The sequence below is a fragment of the Thunnus thynnus genome, chromosome 4 (assembly GCF_963924715.1).
Source record: "Thunnus thynnus chromosome 4, fThuThy2.1, whole genome shotgun sequence".
NCBI lineage: Eukaryota > Metazoa > Chordata > Actinopteri > Scombriformes > Scombridae > Thunnus > Thunnus thynnus.
Genome location: NC_089520.1, coordinates 30,195,328 through 30,213,860, shown reverse-complemented (window position 1 = coordinate 30,213,860; position 18,533 = coordinate 30,195,328). Strand labels below are relative to the sequence as shown.

The window sequence follows — 18,533 nt, the reverse complement described above, 5'->3', positions numbered from 1 at the left end:
CTACAAGCTCTCATGTGTTTTTTTTCTGTGACTTCAAATTCGGCGCACATGTGTGTGAATATTTTATGAAAGTAAAAATTTAAACATACAAATTCAGATTTTTGCTCTACAAGTTCTCACATCAGGTCTACAAGCTCTCGCATTTTGCGACATATTTACCTTCAATGCTACACATAATATTTTGATTCAATGTTAATGTTAAATATGTTAATTAGTGGAACTTTACGTAAATGTGCCTTAAATTTTTAACCTTTCACCAACCCCTAAAATGGCTGTAAGGATTTTTACATGTGTGGAAAAGGTTGTTGAGACAACTATTTATTGCTATCTTAATGTGTCTTGTGTATATAACTTAGCTGACACTGGTAGCCACAATGTAACTTCTTTTCATTTGGGCTAGCTTTTTTGCAAGGCACCTTTAACAAACCAACATCACAGTCTGTTACAACTACAGACTAACTCTTGAAGTACTTTTCACAACATTCTAAGCAGACAAGTACTTCTCTATGACAAAGTATACATCTTTAGTTACAGTTAACCATTCGCCCTCATGTTTTTTAATAAATTGGTCTCCGTGGGAGACACGACACAGAGAGCTGACAATGAGAACGACTGAGCCACTGTGCAACCCTCAACAACACTTTAAAGAAAGTTATTTAAACTTTATTGTGCAGTCTGTGTTGTGTTCTTATAGGGTGAATAAAATTGGAATTTCATGCTAAGAACATGTAAGTGTCTAGTCTCAAAGAAATGGGGATATATGATTTATTACTTTTTGAGAAGAAATTTTAATATTATTTTACAATATATTAAAATGGCATTTAAACACATGACTGTAATGTAACAAAAAAGAAGAACTTCACTTCTTCATTGTTTAAGTATTTTCTTCTTGCACTCAATGGATCTACCCTGTAGTATTCACACAAGAACCAGAAACACAGTTTTTCTCTTTTTCTTTACAAAAGGGAATATATACAGTGTATAAACATCTCAAGTGTTTCCTTTTACAATATTGGCAAGCGATGACACACATTCACAAAAATGTCATGTGGTACCAACCAGTTCTGTACAGACATCAAAAAGATACATTATATACATTTACCCACCTCTGAGTTATGCAAGATGAATCACTAGTTGATCAGTGCCTACAAAGTATCTGGGGCAAAGGCTGCCGTGAGCCTTGTTAACATATAAACCACATTCTAATTAATCAATTAATTCAATTTTAGTTTACATCCATTATAATAAGAGTATTATGACATATTATGTCAGGGCTTTTTTAGGTTTTACAAAGGACACAATGTATTGGCTAGTGGACCAGGTATAATACATATGAGCGCTTTTGTCATCTGTGGATATTTCTTTGTTTTGCATGACCCGGCCCACATTTTAAGAAATATTTAGTATAGGTATAAATAATAATTTACCATGTATTTTACTATATTGTCATATTACCATGTCTCTTATTAACCTTTGCGTGGTGACTTCTCATCAAAATTAGTACCTAAATAAAGTTATATCAAAGTTCAAATGTACATACATACAGTATGTTTGTGGGCCATTATAAATTACAAGATTCCTTAGTTCCTCCCATCCACCCTAAAACAAATCTCTCAAGTACTGGTATAAGTCTGAAATAAGATGAGCATTGAATAAAAAAAATAGTAATAATAATTACAAAATAAATAAATGATGATCATTTTTATCTTTTAGTCAGTATTTGATTTGTTATTTCTTTAGATTAGAATAAGAGCATGGAGTAAAAATAATATACATTTAAATATGTTTAGAATAATAATGATAATATTAAGCAATACTTGATCTTTTATAAATATAGATACATATTTTGCGTATTTCCTTGGAATGAAACCATCAGAAGTTTAAACACTGTTGGATTATTGACTTAAACCTTTAGCCAAGAGGACTTACTGTATGTGTTGTAAGGATGATGCATTTTTGGCTTGTTGACTAAGTCAGTATTCTAATATTCTATGGATAATAAGTAAACACTTTTATACAGCAGGTTTGGACATCAGTCAGAGTAAACGTTTTGTACACTATTACCAATAAATGTTCACATGTGACCAGTTTATACTGACAGCAGATTGGAGTCATACTACATTTTTCAGTCACTGTGTATATTTTTGTCATGTGGTCCTCAATGGGTTTGTCAATTTATATGGCATCAAGAAAAGAAGGTTGTATAAATAATGTGTACCATAGAAGAATGGAAATGTCTACGGTCACAGTAACATCAGTTTTTGAACAGTAGAGGTCAGGAAATAAACCTGCATAAGGGAAGAAAAAAATAGGAATCAAGATAAAAATAACTTATGAGTTCCTTTATCCACTGAGTCATGTGGATGCCTTTAAGTCACTTTATTGTAGTTCTCTCATTGATGTGATGCTACAGATAAAAAGGGTCAGTGTGGCGTTCCGCATTAGACAATGCTAACAGCCATGCTCCTTCTCCTCCATACTGGAGCTGGAACTGTGGTGGCTGCTAACGTTGATGGAGCCATCTGGGGACATTGAGGACAGCAGGGGATCGCTCGGGGAAATTGGTGACAGGGTATTGTCCCTTACCAGTTCCTTCATTTTACAGGTCCTGGAGTTTCCGTAGGGGCCAGGGTCCCCAGCATCTGCAGGAATCTGGTCAAAGGTAATGGTGCCGTTGTTGAGGTCCAGTGTGGTTGGAGGGGACATGTCAGGAGCCGAGGTATGCTGGTAGAGGTCTGAGGGGCAGTCGCCGAGCACAGGCTCCTGTTTAATGGCCCGGGTCATCAACTCTGACGTGCAGACAGATGGCGATGGCACCACTGTAAGACCATGAGCACGGGCCTGGATCTCCAACTCCTATGGATGTAAAAATACAAAAACAAAATATTATGTATATAACACACCTAAACTTAATACATCCATCTTATCAGCTTAAAGTACAAATAATTGTGCTTTGGAGAAATTAAATTCTGCTGTCAGTAATATTGTAGATACTTTGACATTTTGAGAGATACGTTTATTCACTTTCTTGACGAGACTTACATGAGAAGATTGATACCACCCTTGTGTAAACTCAATCTGAAGCTACAGCCAGCAGCTGATTAGCTTAGCTTAGCATAAAAACTGTAAACAGGGGGAAACAACTAGCCTAGCTGTTCTGCATAATTTGCCTAAAAGCACCTCTAAAACACTTCTTTACATATTAAATCCATATGCAGAAAACCCATTCGGGGAATCTGGGTATATGTAATGAAAAGAAAAAAAAAAAAAAGATGAAGCTCATTTTTTTGGATTTTATGAGAAAATCAGCCACTCCATCAAAAAATCAGTAGCATCTATGAAGATGTTGTTGAAATTTTTTTCTTGGTTGATTTCTCTTGATGACCCACCTGTATACGAAGCATTAGATGGCGGTTCGCGTGCTCCAGCTTTCTCTGTCTGCATTCAAGCTCCTTGGCCCTCTGCTGCTCCCTCTGTAGCTTCCTGATATAGTCCACTGAGGCTTTGAGAATGGTGCCCTTATTCCAGCGCATGTCTCTGGGGTAAACAGGAGACAAAGGTCTAAAGTCAGAGTCAGCTGACCAGCTGACCAGAACAGCACAGGATTCTTTACGGCCCCTCTCAGCAAATAAACCATTACACTTTAAGGATGCTTGAAGAGGACAATATTAAAAACAAAGTTAATGACTGAATGCCTGAATAGACAGACAGACGGATGGATGGATACGTGCATTCATAAACATAAATGCATACAAAAAATACTTACGGATCATTTGACTTAGGTATCAGGGTTCCTAGCTCTTTGATGCGATCGTTGATATTGAATCTCCGTCTTCGTTCAACTACAATTTGACATATATTAAATAGAATATACAGTAAGTACAGCGGCTTGGTAAACCAGTCTTTGCAGTTTATGAAGGAATAATTACAGGTCATAGAAAAAATTGACATGAATCCCATTTTACAAATAATTTAACTGTTTACAACTTACAATTTACAACTAATGACATACAACAAAAAGCTGTCTTTAGAGTGCTAAAAATATAAACAAATAATGAAAATATGAAATTACATTGCACATAAGTTCTCCCAAGAAATCAAGGCTGCCTTGGCATTTTATAGACTACTGCATATTAAGAAAGTAAACATCAAGAGAATTACTAAAGAATTTGCTAAAAAAATGAAATTTTATGGACTCACTTAAGTTGTGGTTGTCCTTCTTCTGTCTTTCTTTAGCAAGAGCACGAACTTCAGCCTCTGTGAAGCAAAGAGAAAGGTGAACATCAGTGCTTTAAGAAAACATCACTGAGTCTATAAATTAATGGAGTCACAGTAAATGTTACTTGATCTAGCACACTTGAAATATTTAGATTTATCATGTTATGTTGCATAATCACAGCCAATAAGTAATCATTGACTAAGGATTGGAGTAGGAGATAAAACTAAAGTAATGTTACAATAATTAGCTTCTTGATTTCTACAATCATGGTTGATTCATATTGTGTGCGATTTAGTTATACACAAAATACATCATACACAGTCTCTAAAAATCAGATTGAACACATCTTTTACAAGTTACAAGAAAACATCCTCTTTTTCATTTCATTTTGCTTTGCTTTGCTTACCTACTTGAAAGCTCTCTGGCCTTTGATAGTTTTCATACTGGCCACAGGATCCAGGCTTGTCCAGTACTTGCTTCATGCCAGGAGCTGGAGTAATTATTTGGTAAATAATTGACTTAATAGTATCCTGTGCATTTCCAAATTGCACACAATATCCACATTGGCCCACAGTTATGCTTTCATTTTCTATATCCCATTAGAAATGTGTTGACTTTCTCCTTCATTGATGATCAATGATCATAAACTAGATAATCTGCCAGCAAAAGTGCTGCACCAGCCCTTACAAACTGTGTGTCTTAGTCTGATCTGACAAACAAAGTGAGTTTTGGTTCATCAAAATAGTCTGCAAAGAGTCAATTAAGATATTAGTCACTGAAAAGTATCCTAAATTGATTTCACAGTCAAGTTACTGCACTAATTGTATTGTCCATGACTCCCACCTAAGCTTAACCCAAACGATACAGTAAAAGTAAAAGTAATTTGCCAATGCTGATAATCCGGACTATGTGTCAGAGGTTTTTCTCAATAGTTTACCTGTGTATTCCCTTTTAATGTTGGGTGGACAAGAGTTGCTGATGCCGAGGCCCGGGAGGGGATGTCCGTGATTGCCATACACATCGAGAAGGTTACCAGACACAGGAAGCTTCAAACAAATGATCAATGTCATATGTCATTACAATGTATGTTAAAAAAAAACTATTGTGTCTTGTATTTGATTCACACACACGGATATAATTTATTTAAAACCATATTCATGATTTCAAAGAAGGGAATATTTAGAAAAATTACCGGGTTGTTTATTTGGAGTCCTGGGTCCATAAGTCCAAGAACATCCTCATTGTAACTCGACTCCAAGCTAATTATATCATCAATAACGTCATCCATCTGTGTAAAACAGAACCACATTTTTTTCCTGATTAATATACCACAAAATCTGTGTGCGTATTGCATCAGGGCACCCTTATCTAATGTGATGAAAATCATCAGTTCATTTGGCATACCTCTTTCTCACAGTTGGAGCTGAGGGTGAGCAGGGCCATGGGACTATTGGGGGCGCTGCTGCCGGGTCCGGGTGGCATGCCGTGTTCTGGGGGCTGGCTGGGGCACTGGCTGCCAGCTTTACCACCCAGGGTGGTCGACAGGTACTGCCTCACCTGCTGCCTCTGAGCCTGCTGGATATGGTATTTGGTGGGATTCTCCAGGTGGGACTGCACCTATGTGAGCAAGAGGTAAACATTATAAAGGCTTTAGATACAATCTAGATACACTCCAGCATCCATGGAAACATATTCAATGGAAACGTAGAATAGATGTGTGGATTGATTTGAAATAATACTTCACACCTGTTTGAATGCCATGATACAAACAACACATAAGCAAAATCTCAAAATAAAGATATTTTTGATTCAGTTTCATGTTCAATGCTTCTATTTTAAATTCAAATAAACCAAAAGCTTATAAACCAAAAGGAATCAAGCTGCTGTGCTGCAGTTAAATGACTAATTTCTAGTTCATCATGCTGATCATTGGACCTGAAAACACAATTTTAAAAGCCAACTTTTCTAGGCTGATTGCAAGCTTGTATTTTGCATTACTATGCTAAGCTCTAGAAATGTGTTTAAAGACTTTTCTCTCTTTTTACAGAACACTTCAAATTGTTAGATTACAAGGGAAATGAAGGGCCTATCTCAGTTGTAAAATGCATATTTTAATAGCATCATTTACCACTGGCCGGTTTTATTTACTGGAGACTAAAACTCTCTGCATATGCGACACCATGGAGCTGTGTAGTTGTGTCACATGATCTAAATAAGCACTCTAAATTCATGCAGAACATCAACAACTCATGCAGCAATATAAAAATTACTAAGTAATTATTAGCTTTTCTAGTGCACAGTATGTTACTGGATAGTTCCCATAGCATCAAAAGTTGCAAACTATGTTTAGCAAGTGCAGTCTGTCAGATATAAGGGCACAGTCTTAAATGATAGATAAATAAATACCATTTCAACCACAAGAAAGAAATGAAAGATTAGCTACACTATCAGACAATATTTTAGTCCAGAAATCGGTCTGTTGTGAAATAAAAAGAGCCAAAAAAATCATCACCATCTCACCTGATAGTGGCTGTATTCAAGCATCTCCAACATGTTTGCTAGTAATTGATAAAAAAAAACAAACAAACAGTATCTACATACAGTATATAATCCCTTTATCTTGTTAGCCTATAGTGTGGACAGCAAGCTAGTATTTGCAAATCTGAGAGCAGTCACTAGTCCCACTTAATTTATCAAGGGCTTAAGGCTCATTAGTTATGCAAGTTAAGAAATGGAGGAGGACACAGAGACTCATCCTCCTACTTCTGTGTTGTTCCTGTTTAACTATGAATTTATGTCTTTATAGAGCCCATTTGACGTCACCACTTCTAACTCACAAAGAAGTCTTTTTACTGGTTGGCCAGTAGTCTACGAACTGAAGCTTGCTTAAGGCCAACTAACGTTTAATCTTTAGTTCTGCTCATCTAGTATAAAACATTATTTGTTCTGAGTACCAAGAACACAATTGACACCAGTGTTCCACTACAAACTAGCCATATGAAAACCCAAATGTATGGTGTGTTTAACAACCCCACCCATTTTTTGAGATTTCTAGAGGTTAATGAGGTTTAACCATTTATTGTTAAACAGTCACATTTTGGGGGTATAGAAGGTGTACGGCTTGATGTAGAGGGAGAAGTATTTTTAGATTTAATGGTTCCAAGAAACTTATTAAATTTGACTATTCAAATATGGTAAATCTCCAGCCTAGCTCAGCTCTCTTTGTAATGGAAAGCATTTGATATCAACACCCATATTTATAGAGAAACAATCAAAGGAAGTTTATCTTTTTTATCTTTCAAAGCTTTTTATAGGCTTTATTTTGTGAATCAGTTGATCATGGCGCCAAACACAGTCAATGGCGCACGGCACGTTGCCCAGAGGGTGTGGTGATGGACTTTTAAAAAATGTTGTGGCCAGAGATTGATGGTGGGACTGCAGCGCTATTTGAAACAGGGTGGTATCATAACCCATCAACTCGTATAGTTCCCTTCAAAAGCAGTGTGACATGCACAATGACAAACAAAAAAATCTGTCTTGACTTGATCACAGAGCACAAAAGTTCCTGAGCAAGAGATGAAATGTTTGGTTGCATAAAGTAAAGAAGAGTTCAGTGACATTCAGCAAAGAGTCAGAACAGCACAGCATGCAACAGCAGTTTGCCACCCTATTTCTTATCATGTCTAGAAGATAATGCATGTAAGAATGCAAGAATAAGAGGATAAGGTCACTATGGTACATACACTGTAGATGGTTCTGTGTTGCCTGGAATTCACACCACTTACGTTTATAGAGAAAAAGATCCATACAACTCTGTTCAGGATTAAGTTGGCAAAAAAGTGCCATTACGCAAAGCTATTTTTGAGTGTTGGGTTCAAGTTCAGTCACAATGATTTGTATTGTGAAACTTGTTCCCCCTCGTGTGCTTGTATGTACTTTATCCTAAAAAAGGCAGTGTGCCAAAATGTCAATCATTAGAATTTATAATAAAAAGATTTATGAATGTGTGGCTTGGCATATTGTATTTACCAAAACCATGGACCTGTAATTTTTTGTATTAAAAAATGAAAAAACAACCAAACACAGAAGCAGTATCCGTAATGACTCTAGCCTGTTTCATAACTAGTAGCTAATAGCTTGGAACAGGTCCTTGATGGCTTGTAGTGGCTGCTCACATATAGTAAACCTTTTTGAGGAGATGACACTGTTGTTGTAAATGTAGTGTTGTGGTAAATCCACTCTTAATGTGGTCAAATGGTAACAGGTGTTTTACAGCTTTCCTTTCTCTTGAATTACATTTAAGAGTAATATGTGGATAAATGAGGGTAAAGCAAGCATAAAACAAACCAATCTCCTAATTTTCATTTTGGACATTTAGTTGGCAGTCCTCGCCAGAATGACAGATCATAGCATGATTCAATGTCTTGGTCAAAGATACCTTGACCAGACAGCATTGACAATTATATCTGCTTATTACAGGACTGGAAAAATGCCAACCTTTGGTAAAAAGTTCACATTTATCCACACAGGAGCCACTCCATACAGTAAATATCCTGCAAGTTTTAACACCACATGAAAGCCTCCTAGTACCTACGCCTTGGGAAAAAAAGATTTTTGCTTCAAAATATCTTCAAAGTTTCACAAATGTTTAATGATAATGAGCACATAAAAACTAAAATTGTCAATCTAAAAGCGAATTCTGTTGAAAATGAAAATGTGACTCTTCTAAGGTTTTACAGAAAGCCATCTTCTCCACGCAAGATGTATTTTACAAAAACAGACAAACTTTTTTCCAGGAATATTACAGTTAAATATTATCAAGCACATGAGTTTGACTTGTATGTGTATTTGTTAAGATGTATAAATTTCAGCACAAGTTGCATTTAAGGATAAAATATGTCCATTGTCCATTTAAAAATCATCAACTGTCTGCTGTGTTTATTTAAAATGTTTATTTAGGACATTTTATTCATAATGACTTGTTTGTTACAAGTCTCACAGCAACATTGGATAATCTGTGTGTGTGTGTTTGTGCAACCAACACAATAATAGCAGCTTTTTAGGCTGTAGTTATTATTTCACAGAGGGATAACATCAATGTCATGCCAAATTCTTTTCCAATTTCGACTTAGTACTGCCAGTTATTAATGGACTCAACTGGAAGTACATAAAATATTTTGCTCCGAGGAAAACTGAAGCATTGATTATTTACAGAATTTTACATACATTTTGTCACTGTCAAGTATCAAAATTTAACGCATTGCACTAAAAGCTGATTTAGTGCCTCTTTATTCATGATGATGAATAGTAAATTATCCCCAAAACTGAACATTTATCCAACGAATTAAGCTGCTTATCAGGATCCTCACGTGTGATGAAGCAACTTCAGTCGTGCAGCCAATTAATAAAGATGTCTGCTGCAGCATCTCGTGTAAACCCTGCTAGAGCACAGAGCACCACGTCTTTGTCTGGATTACTGGAAACTCACTAGGAGCTGGAGAGGTGAATACAAAGACAGGGGAAGTGCCCCCTGGCTGTACAGAGACTTGTATGATAAAACAGAGAAGGCATTCTTTGTAAACTCATAGTAGAACGTTTCTTTGTCTCCCCTCTGCAGTGTGGCCTTTTCCTTTAGCCAAACCTTTGGGTTGAGAGGGAACTATTAACAAGGGATGTATTTCATTTATCCCTACAGCAAGCCAAGCTCTCACTTTATTCATAGACTCTTTGTGAGACAGAGGTTTATTACCTTCTCAAGGAGAGCACATGTCCATGTTTTAGACTTATGCCTTGAGGACCAATAACATTTCAAGAGATAGTCGTCACTCCTTGACCCCTGAAAAGAAACAGATCCATTCATATCTGTCGACCAGCTCCACTCTGTTTCTTACTTCCTTGGTAACCAGCCACACTTGAGGGCATTTTGTCACAGGAGGATGCTAAACATTTACTGTGTGCCAAAATGTAAGGAGACGGCTCCACTAGCGCCACTAATACTAAGATCTTGCTTTCAAATCACATCAAAGGCAACATGAGTTCGTTTCATAAGGGCATAATGGGTATCGAAAATGAATGGTACAAAAGATAAGTAATGCATGTATGATACATAACAAATAACCACATATATGTAAATCAAACCTCTAGTGAGACAGAAAGGCTATATTGCTGAGGTAAAATATCCTTTCACAACTCAGCCATTTGCAATCTATTGTCTTTCCAGCAATATAATTCTTCCTATCACAGGTGCAAAAGAGGTTGATGTTCCCCTCACACCACTTCTTCAACAAGATGATTAACTGATATGACACTTTCACAATAATGTGGCTGAACAGTTGAATATGAGGTTGATGTATTCACTGGCTGCAAAGTTTTAAAGAAAAGTCCTGCTAACAGTCAAGCAGTGCAATGTTCTTTAAGGCTGATACGCCTGATACGCAAAAAGAGCAAGGTCATACGTCATGTTGTCCGACATGTTGGGGAAGCCAATGGCGACAGGTAGCAGTAGGTTGGCATGAGTAAATTTTATGTGTTGGCTATGCATTAAGTGTTGATATTTCTTATGTGTAAAACTGAGGCTTATGGTGAAGCTAGAGGACATGTAAGGGGAGGTCAGGGGAGTGTTGTGGGAGACAAAAGGTCAGTGGTTGATTAAATGATTAACAGTCACTCCCTAAATTAGGAGTTTTCTGAAGGCTACTTAAGCTCATCTGACAGGACATATATCAGACCTCCATTGTCGTATCAGATGATCTTAAGTGGCTCTTCACTGACACCACCTGTCATGTGCTATGTTATTTTGAATTGGTTTTAATCTGGATATGAAACACTTAATTATGTAGTGGATATTGTTACAATACTTTTTCATACAAGACATAGTAAACCTGAAATTTAAAGATGTACCTCCTGATTGGAAAACACTACCCCAAATAACATCATTGACTTATCAAATGACATGTTAATGAGACAGGTGCACTAACAGGTGCACTAAAATATTCTGCCAAATGACCTAAGCAGGAGATTTCCAAATGTAAAATGGCCTGTGTGCACACAATGATAGACCTCCCACACTCAGTTTTCATAACAAAAATACAGACAAGGCTGGTCCAGAGTAGGTTATTTTAACTAGCAAACACCTGTTGCCAACCAGATGGCCTGGTTGCTTCCAGCTCATCTGAACCACTGTGAATCCCAGGTGACATTTGATCCATGACATTTGGAGTTGCCACACATTTTACACATACACATTTTATATCTAGTGACCAGTTGCAGTGGATCTATCTAATGTGTGGTGGAGGAATGCTTAGACATTATATCCATTAACAAATTAATTAAAAAAAATAAATAAGTATTAAATACAAGCAATTTGTTTCAAACTTCAGCAACTCATGCTCAAAAAGTTTGTAGTATGAACTACATCCAGGAAGCGATTAATTTTGCCAATGCAACATAATTGGGAAAACAATTTAGATGTCTATAAACGTAATTTCTAGGAGACAGGGTTGGACATTTACTGTAGACTTGTATCCTTGCTGACTGCTATGCACTCATCAGCATCTCTTGGTACCAATAGACACATGTAAACTGGTAATTAGCATATGTGAATTTTATGCTTTCATTATTATGAATGGCAACATTTTAAGCAAGCTAAAATTGTATTAGATTAATATCAGAGCAAGTCAGCTTTAGGAGAAATTACAAATGCTTTCTGGCACAGTAGAAAGTTGCAAGATCAATATCACTACTGAACATTTTCCACTTTTACAGATCTACATCTATACAGCAGATTCAGTGTTTATTTCATTGCATAGAGTAGCAGCATGTTTTCTTGTCCTTGCAAAGATGTTTTCTTATAGTTCTGCTATAGCTATTCTCATCTCTGACACTTCTTTGACCCATCATTGTTGGAGCATATTTTCACAGAGGTCACACGGAGGTTACAAATTTACAGACTGGATTTCCCCTGTTGGAAACAATTGTGAATAATGTTTCTGCAAATCACCAAAAAATTTGTCCAGACTCTTGGTGCCACTGGTTTTTCAGAGGCTCACCAAGGTTTTAGCATCACAACATGTAACTGACTCATTAAACATAGTAGTTCATGAAAACTGACCAATAAAAAGGTTAGCTTTTGTCATTAAGTATAAAATCTAGAGTAAAATTATGTGGCATTAATTATTTACAGATTCACAATTGAATACTCTAAACATTTAAAAATAATGCAAGTGTTGAACCAAGCCTTGGTATCAAAATGTTCGTTGTGGAGCTATTTACAGCTTCAGTGGACGGACCACTGAAGTGATAGAATGACAGACTGAGCTTCTTTGTTTTAGGGTAACAACAGATGAAAACTTGCCCTCTAGGCCAAGCTCTGCCTCATTTACAGTTTTTCTTTTGATTTAGGCATTCATGAAATACATAAAAAAGATTTAATGAACTTCAAGATCTAATCTTGTGTCCATGTGTTAACTGCTCAGTTATCTCTTGTCACATGCCAAAATCAGTTCAGTTCAGAGTATTTTTACAGAAAAATATTTCTGATGGCCCTTTTTGACCTTGGGGGCATGTACACAAATGGATCCAATCAAATGTGATTTGGGGTGTTTTGTTCGGTCGCAGATAAGGGCAGATAATGTTATTTGACACTGGAAACTTTTAAAGGGATGTTAAAGAAGCAGGTCAGCAGGTAGGACTATATGCAAAAAAGGTGATGTTTATCAACAAAAATAGTAATGAAACAGAGGCAAAAATTAACCTGGGGAAATCATCAAAAATAAATAAAGCCGAAGCAAATTAAACAAATAAATAAATAAATAAAATTTGCAACCTCACAGCAAGCTGCAATCTACTCTCTTTCCAGTGACCAGCCTTTTACTTTCTTAGCCTCACCTAACTGGAACATACCATCTACTCAGGTTACCGCAGGGTGAGCTAGACTGATACCAAGCTTTCAGAACATACAGAACATTAATGTAGAATTTCTCTATTACTGCTGACAATCACAATTTCCTATGGTCATACATGCACAGCCATGAGTGTATCAAATTATACAGACTATCATTTACTACAGAACAGTTTTATCCTTCCCACCTTAACTTGGCAGAGCTCACTGTTTAGTGCAGCTAATGATGCACACCTGTTGTCACTATCCCTGATTAAGCAGATGATCTAGCAGGTAAGCTAACTGCACATAGCAAGCTAACTTCCTTAATTGAACTAGCCTTGAAGGAGCAACGGTCGCTTATTGAAGCACGGTTTACAACTTTCATGGGAAGATTGGACCAGATTCAATCAGACATTGCAGTCTGCATGGTATCAAAAAGTTGATCCAGGAATGCTCTCCATACTCGGATTATGAAAGTCACAACTACTGCCATGAGAAAATATGGTGAGCTGGAAGCTGCTTTGGCTCAGCAAGAAGACTTGTAAAGTCAAGATAATATCCACATTATTGGCATCCCCGAACTTACTGAGGGCACCAACGTGCTACAATTTGTCACCTCATCCATCATCAAGTGGTTCCCTGCACTTGCTGGGGAAAAGGTTTGAGACGATCACTGCATCTTTCCATCTTTCAGGCCCCTCGCACTTTAGGCTAGTTTTGAGGGACGGTGGCTCACCTCAATCAGGAGGGGAACACTCGTTTTACAGATTTTTGGCACCATCTGTTGTTGTGAATGTACAATTAAAAGTTTAAAAGTTTAAACCCTGAATATACGACAACCCCACTTTTTTCAGACCTATTTCCAGGAAAAAACTCTGTCTTATATTCGGACCAATATGGTACTACTTCTGGTCATTTGTACTTTGTCCTCTCTCAACATGGCTCAACCCCATCGCATCAGTGTCTCGGAGGCCCGTGGAGGAGAGGCTCGACTTTCCCCAAAGGCTGCAAGATTTGGTTCACACTGCTATACCATTTTTAACACTCATCTACGGCTACGTCTAGGGCCTATTGTTTCCTACCTTCTCACTGTGTGGGATGTAGCAGAGAAAATGTCCAAAACAGCTCAAAAGTGGCATTTGAATAGCCCAATTTTTAACAGCTACTCACTTCTCACTGGAAGTGTCTCCTTGAGGGCATATGGGGTCCCTTGGAATACACAACTCATCCCTCTCGCTTTGCATAGCATTTTAGACAAGGAGGGACAAACCAGGAGCTTGGTATCTGTATTGTACTCCCTATTCTCTTGGTCTTCCTACAAGTTCCTACAAGTACAACAAATGTGGTCTAGGGATCTGAGTCTACCCGTTGATTACAAGTCTATACCATGGAACAAAGTTTGGGGTACAGTGGTAGAATCCTCTTAGAACCCTAATCATCAACAGATCCACTTGAACGTTATCCATAGGGCTTACCTTCCTCCAAAAAAGTGCCACACAATGAAGATTATTCCTTCCCCACTGTGTGACCTCTGATGATGGACACATAGGTTCTTTTACACATATGTTTTGGGAATGTAGTGTTGTGGTGGTTTTTTGGAGTCAGGTGTCCTCCACACTGTCAGATATGTTGGGAACTGTAGTACCACATTCACCTACGGCCATGCTATTAAATGATTTTCAGCTGTCATATCCTGGGAAATGTGTATTGGTAGCAGGCCTGACCACAGCTAAGAAGATGCTGGCTGTCCACGGGCAACCTCCTCACACAATTACATGTACACAATAGCTAAACACCTGTCTTGATCTGATCATTATCTCGGTGGCTTAAATGCATGGTGCAAGTGAGAGAACTTTTACACAATAGGAAGGAGCATATAATAAGGTAAGGGGGGGGGGGTCGCCACTGGTAGCGTTTGCAGGGAGAGCAGGGTAAAATCAAATCCAAATACTGTATATCCTCTGTATTTTATGTGTATTGGTTGTAATTTCCTTGCTCCCCTTTGAGAAAATGTTAAAAAACCCAAAACATTTGATCATAAAAAAACAAAACTCAAAAAATACTCACAGCAAGACTGAAGACCTTCAACAAAACATAACATTGTGAAACACACACTATTCAACCAAAACCCATATTCCATTATTTGCGTAACGCGACTGATAAATCAACATAAACATTGGACTGAAATTAGTGACTTAATAATGTTGGGAACCAGGGCCTAGTGAAAAGGGAGAGGAGCAACCTTTTCACAGGGATTGCTATGGCAATTATTTAAACCTGCACTTATCTGCTAGCTCATGGGTGTAGTAGAAAGCTATATCATAAGAAGTGTGTGTGTGGATATCAGTCATGCTCTTATTTGCTCTTAATTTACTATAGCTCCATATCATGCTGTATTCGCTAACATATATGTACTAAAAACATAAAATAATATCCTTGCTTACTTAAAAGGAATTAACCAGTGATACCAACCTGCTGACATTGTAAGATTAAGTGTCGCCATGCCTGAAAAGAAGACCAGAGCTTCCTCAACAGTGAACTAACAGCAACGCCAAGTGATGATTGCATTATTTAAGAAATGTTCTATATTGCTGAACCCATTAGAAAACAGACGCTGCCTCCAAATGCTGTTGAAGACACATTAGCTAACCAGAGATTGTTAGCTTTTGTACAACATTTTCTTTTTATACAACACTGAATGAATTCTTTGTTTAATGGCTTGCAACTCAAACATTTCTGTCAGTAGCCATCTCATTATTTTTACAGTAGGTTGTACTCCTTTCTTCTTCTTAAGGTTCAAGCTAAAATAATGCTCTTCTAACAGTCTTTCACTTGCTCATTTGACGTACAAAATGTTTATTCTCCAGGACATTTAACTCTCTGACACCAGTGAAGGCATTGAACACCCATAGGTCCAAAGTGTTATGTGCTAAGTTCCGCCATAGCCTCGAGGAGGTAGATTTTCTACCTGGTCTACCTGGGACCTCTCGTCACATGTTGCATTGTGTACCAGTTAAGTTACCGATTATTGTCTTGATTCATCGGTTAATTAATGTCAGAAAATAGTGAAAAATATCTGTTTAAGTTCCCCACAGTCCAAGGTTACATATTCAAATGTCTAATTTTGTCTAACAGTCCAAAACCCATAGATATTCAGTTTATCATCATGTTCAACAAAGAAAAGCAATAAATCATCACGTTTGAGCTTATTTTTTTTATATTTTTACTTGAAAAATGACTAAAACAATTATTCAGTTATCAAAACAGTTGCTGATTACTCTTCTGTTGATCAACTAATGGATTAATCGACTAACCTTGCAGCTCTAGAAAGAGGACTTATTTTGTTTTATCTGAATAACTTTAAGAGGCTTGAGGAGGTAAAATAAAGAAATCCACAAGAAATAAAGCAGAAATCAGAAAAAAAGCTTCCCGACCCCCAGGTTGGGAACCACTGCTCAACAGCAAATAGCAGCCACTGAGACAAGCCATTTCATCAAGAGGAGGAGTTTGGGACAAAGAGATGTCTTCTCTGCTGCTTAGCCTATGGCTACAGGGTAACATTAGCAAGAATGTAACATCCTCTTCCAAGAATGAGACACATTGTCCAGTCTGTGTGGGATTAGGAACATGCACTTGCTTAAATGACAAACCATGGAGCTTAATTTAGCAGCTATATAAACACACAGAGCCTCGTTTTCATGCCTAGTGCGGGGCTATGCAATCTATCAGCTAAGCTTGTTGCAACAAAGGGAAACAGTAAAATGATTCAAACAAGTTACGACATGTTCACAACGAGCAGCAAGGGCAAAGGTCACCAAATCCACCAGTCAACCTATAATATTTTACAGATGAAGTGTGGTGCTTAAAAATATAGCAAATTTTACATAGTGAAAAAAAAGCTGCTGGAAAATTCTTGCGGTGGATTTTAAAACTTGTGCAGACATGTCCCTCTCTTTGAAAACGCTATCTTGAAGAATCAAGTGGATACTAGAAAATTGAGAACAGAGCTGTAGGTCTGACGAGTTCAACAAACAAAAGGCTCTCTTAGCTCGGCTTCAGCTAAGTTTGAGACCTCAGAGTCTACCCTGAAAATCAAAGAGCACAAAGATGTAGCATTATTCAGCTCAATGTGCCTGGAGTTTGAGGAAAAGGTCAGTGTAAACCACGAATGTCTGCACGTGGAGTTGAATCTGATGATTTTTAAAAGTCAGGGCTTTTCGGGGCCATCAATTAATATATGACTGTCTTTGATCCCATTCTTAAATTAATTCAAAGCCCCAATTCAGCATGAAATTTCTTAGGTAGATCAATGTATACACATAAATAAGAATCAGAAATACAGAGTAAACAAGACACTAACTCCTTCATTACCACAGGAGATTACATATGCAGCTTCACAATCATTATCTGTCATTTGTTGTATAACATCACCGTAATAGTTAACTTTACTTAATTACATGCTGCCACTGTGAAAAGAACTCATAACGACAGTAAAGAACATTATTAAAATTATGTTTAAATATATAGTATACGAGTTTACATGTGTGATGACTGAAATGACGGAATACAGGGGTTGTGCTATGTACAGAGAATTAAAATGATAATGAAAAATGTGAAAACAAAAAAAAGGAATTAACGTTCAAACCATATCATCACATCATCATCATATCAAGAACGAATACTACTGAAGTACACCACAAATTGTAGTACCACCATAGACTGTATATAAAGATGGACTTAGCAAGGCGTGATGTCACCCGCTGGTTTGCATTGGAGCTGGTTTGAAGCCCAGAAGTGCTGCTTATGGTCTGCACTGTTTTTTCAATTTAGAGTCAGGGACTTCTAAATAAGGAGTGCGGGGTGTTTTCTTTCACACTCTGGAAACGCAGCTTGCTCCCTTGGACCAAAGCTAACACTAACTTACCAGGAACACCAAGTGGTGCAGACTTGTGCTAACATCATCTAGCTGACAAGGCAGGTATTTTTATGGAGTAACAGATATATTGCGACAATAGTGCGAATCAGTGCAAGTTCTGGAGTCGGGGAGTGAACTGTCAATCACAGCTGTCAATCAATGCCCACACAGCAGACATCAAAGCTACTATTTGTCTTTATATCTTGTTAACAGAGCAATAATTTCCTAAATGACCACCAGCATACTTATTAGAGGGCCCAAATTTAGAGATTGAGACCATAATGACTCGTCGTTTTATTGAGTATCTCACGAGAGAAGTTAACACTTTTTTAATGGGAGTCTATTGGAGCCAAGGATGTTTTGGAGCCAGCATCGAGTGACCGTCAGTGGTACTGCACTTTAAGGGACTAATTTTGTCAAGCCTGCATTAATTGACATCTTGACCACTTGGTGGCAGTGCAACAAGCAGTTAACTTGTTAGCGAACAGTTGCCTTTTTACACAGACTCCAGCAGATAT

The 18,533-nt window shown here is 37.5% G+C and overlaps 1 protein-coding gene across 1 annotated transcript; it reads right to left on the bottom strand.

Moving 5' to 3' along the window:
- Positions 1-843: 843 nt before the first annotated feature.
- Positions 844-13,892, bottom strand: mitfa (melanocyte inducing transcription factor a). Its single transcript, XM_067588279.1, has 9 exons — positions 13,307-13,892; positions 5,624-5,836; positions 5,412-5,507; positions 5,157-5,265; positions 4,626-4,709; positions 4,201-4,257; positions 3,767-3,842; positions 3,390-3,537; positions 844-2,856 (listed from the first exon to the last, which is right to left on the bottom strand). Exons 2-9 carry the CDS (start codon positions 5,699-5,701, stop codon positions 2,452-2,454), a joined length of 1,053 nt encoding a protein of 350 aa, XP_067444380.1. The 5' UTR covers positions 5,702-5,836; positions 13,307-13,892; the 3' UTR covers positions 844-2,451.
- Positions 13,893-18,533: the final 4,641 nt, after the last annotated feature.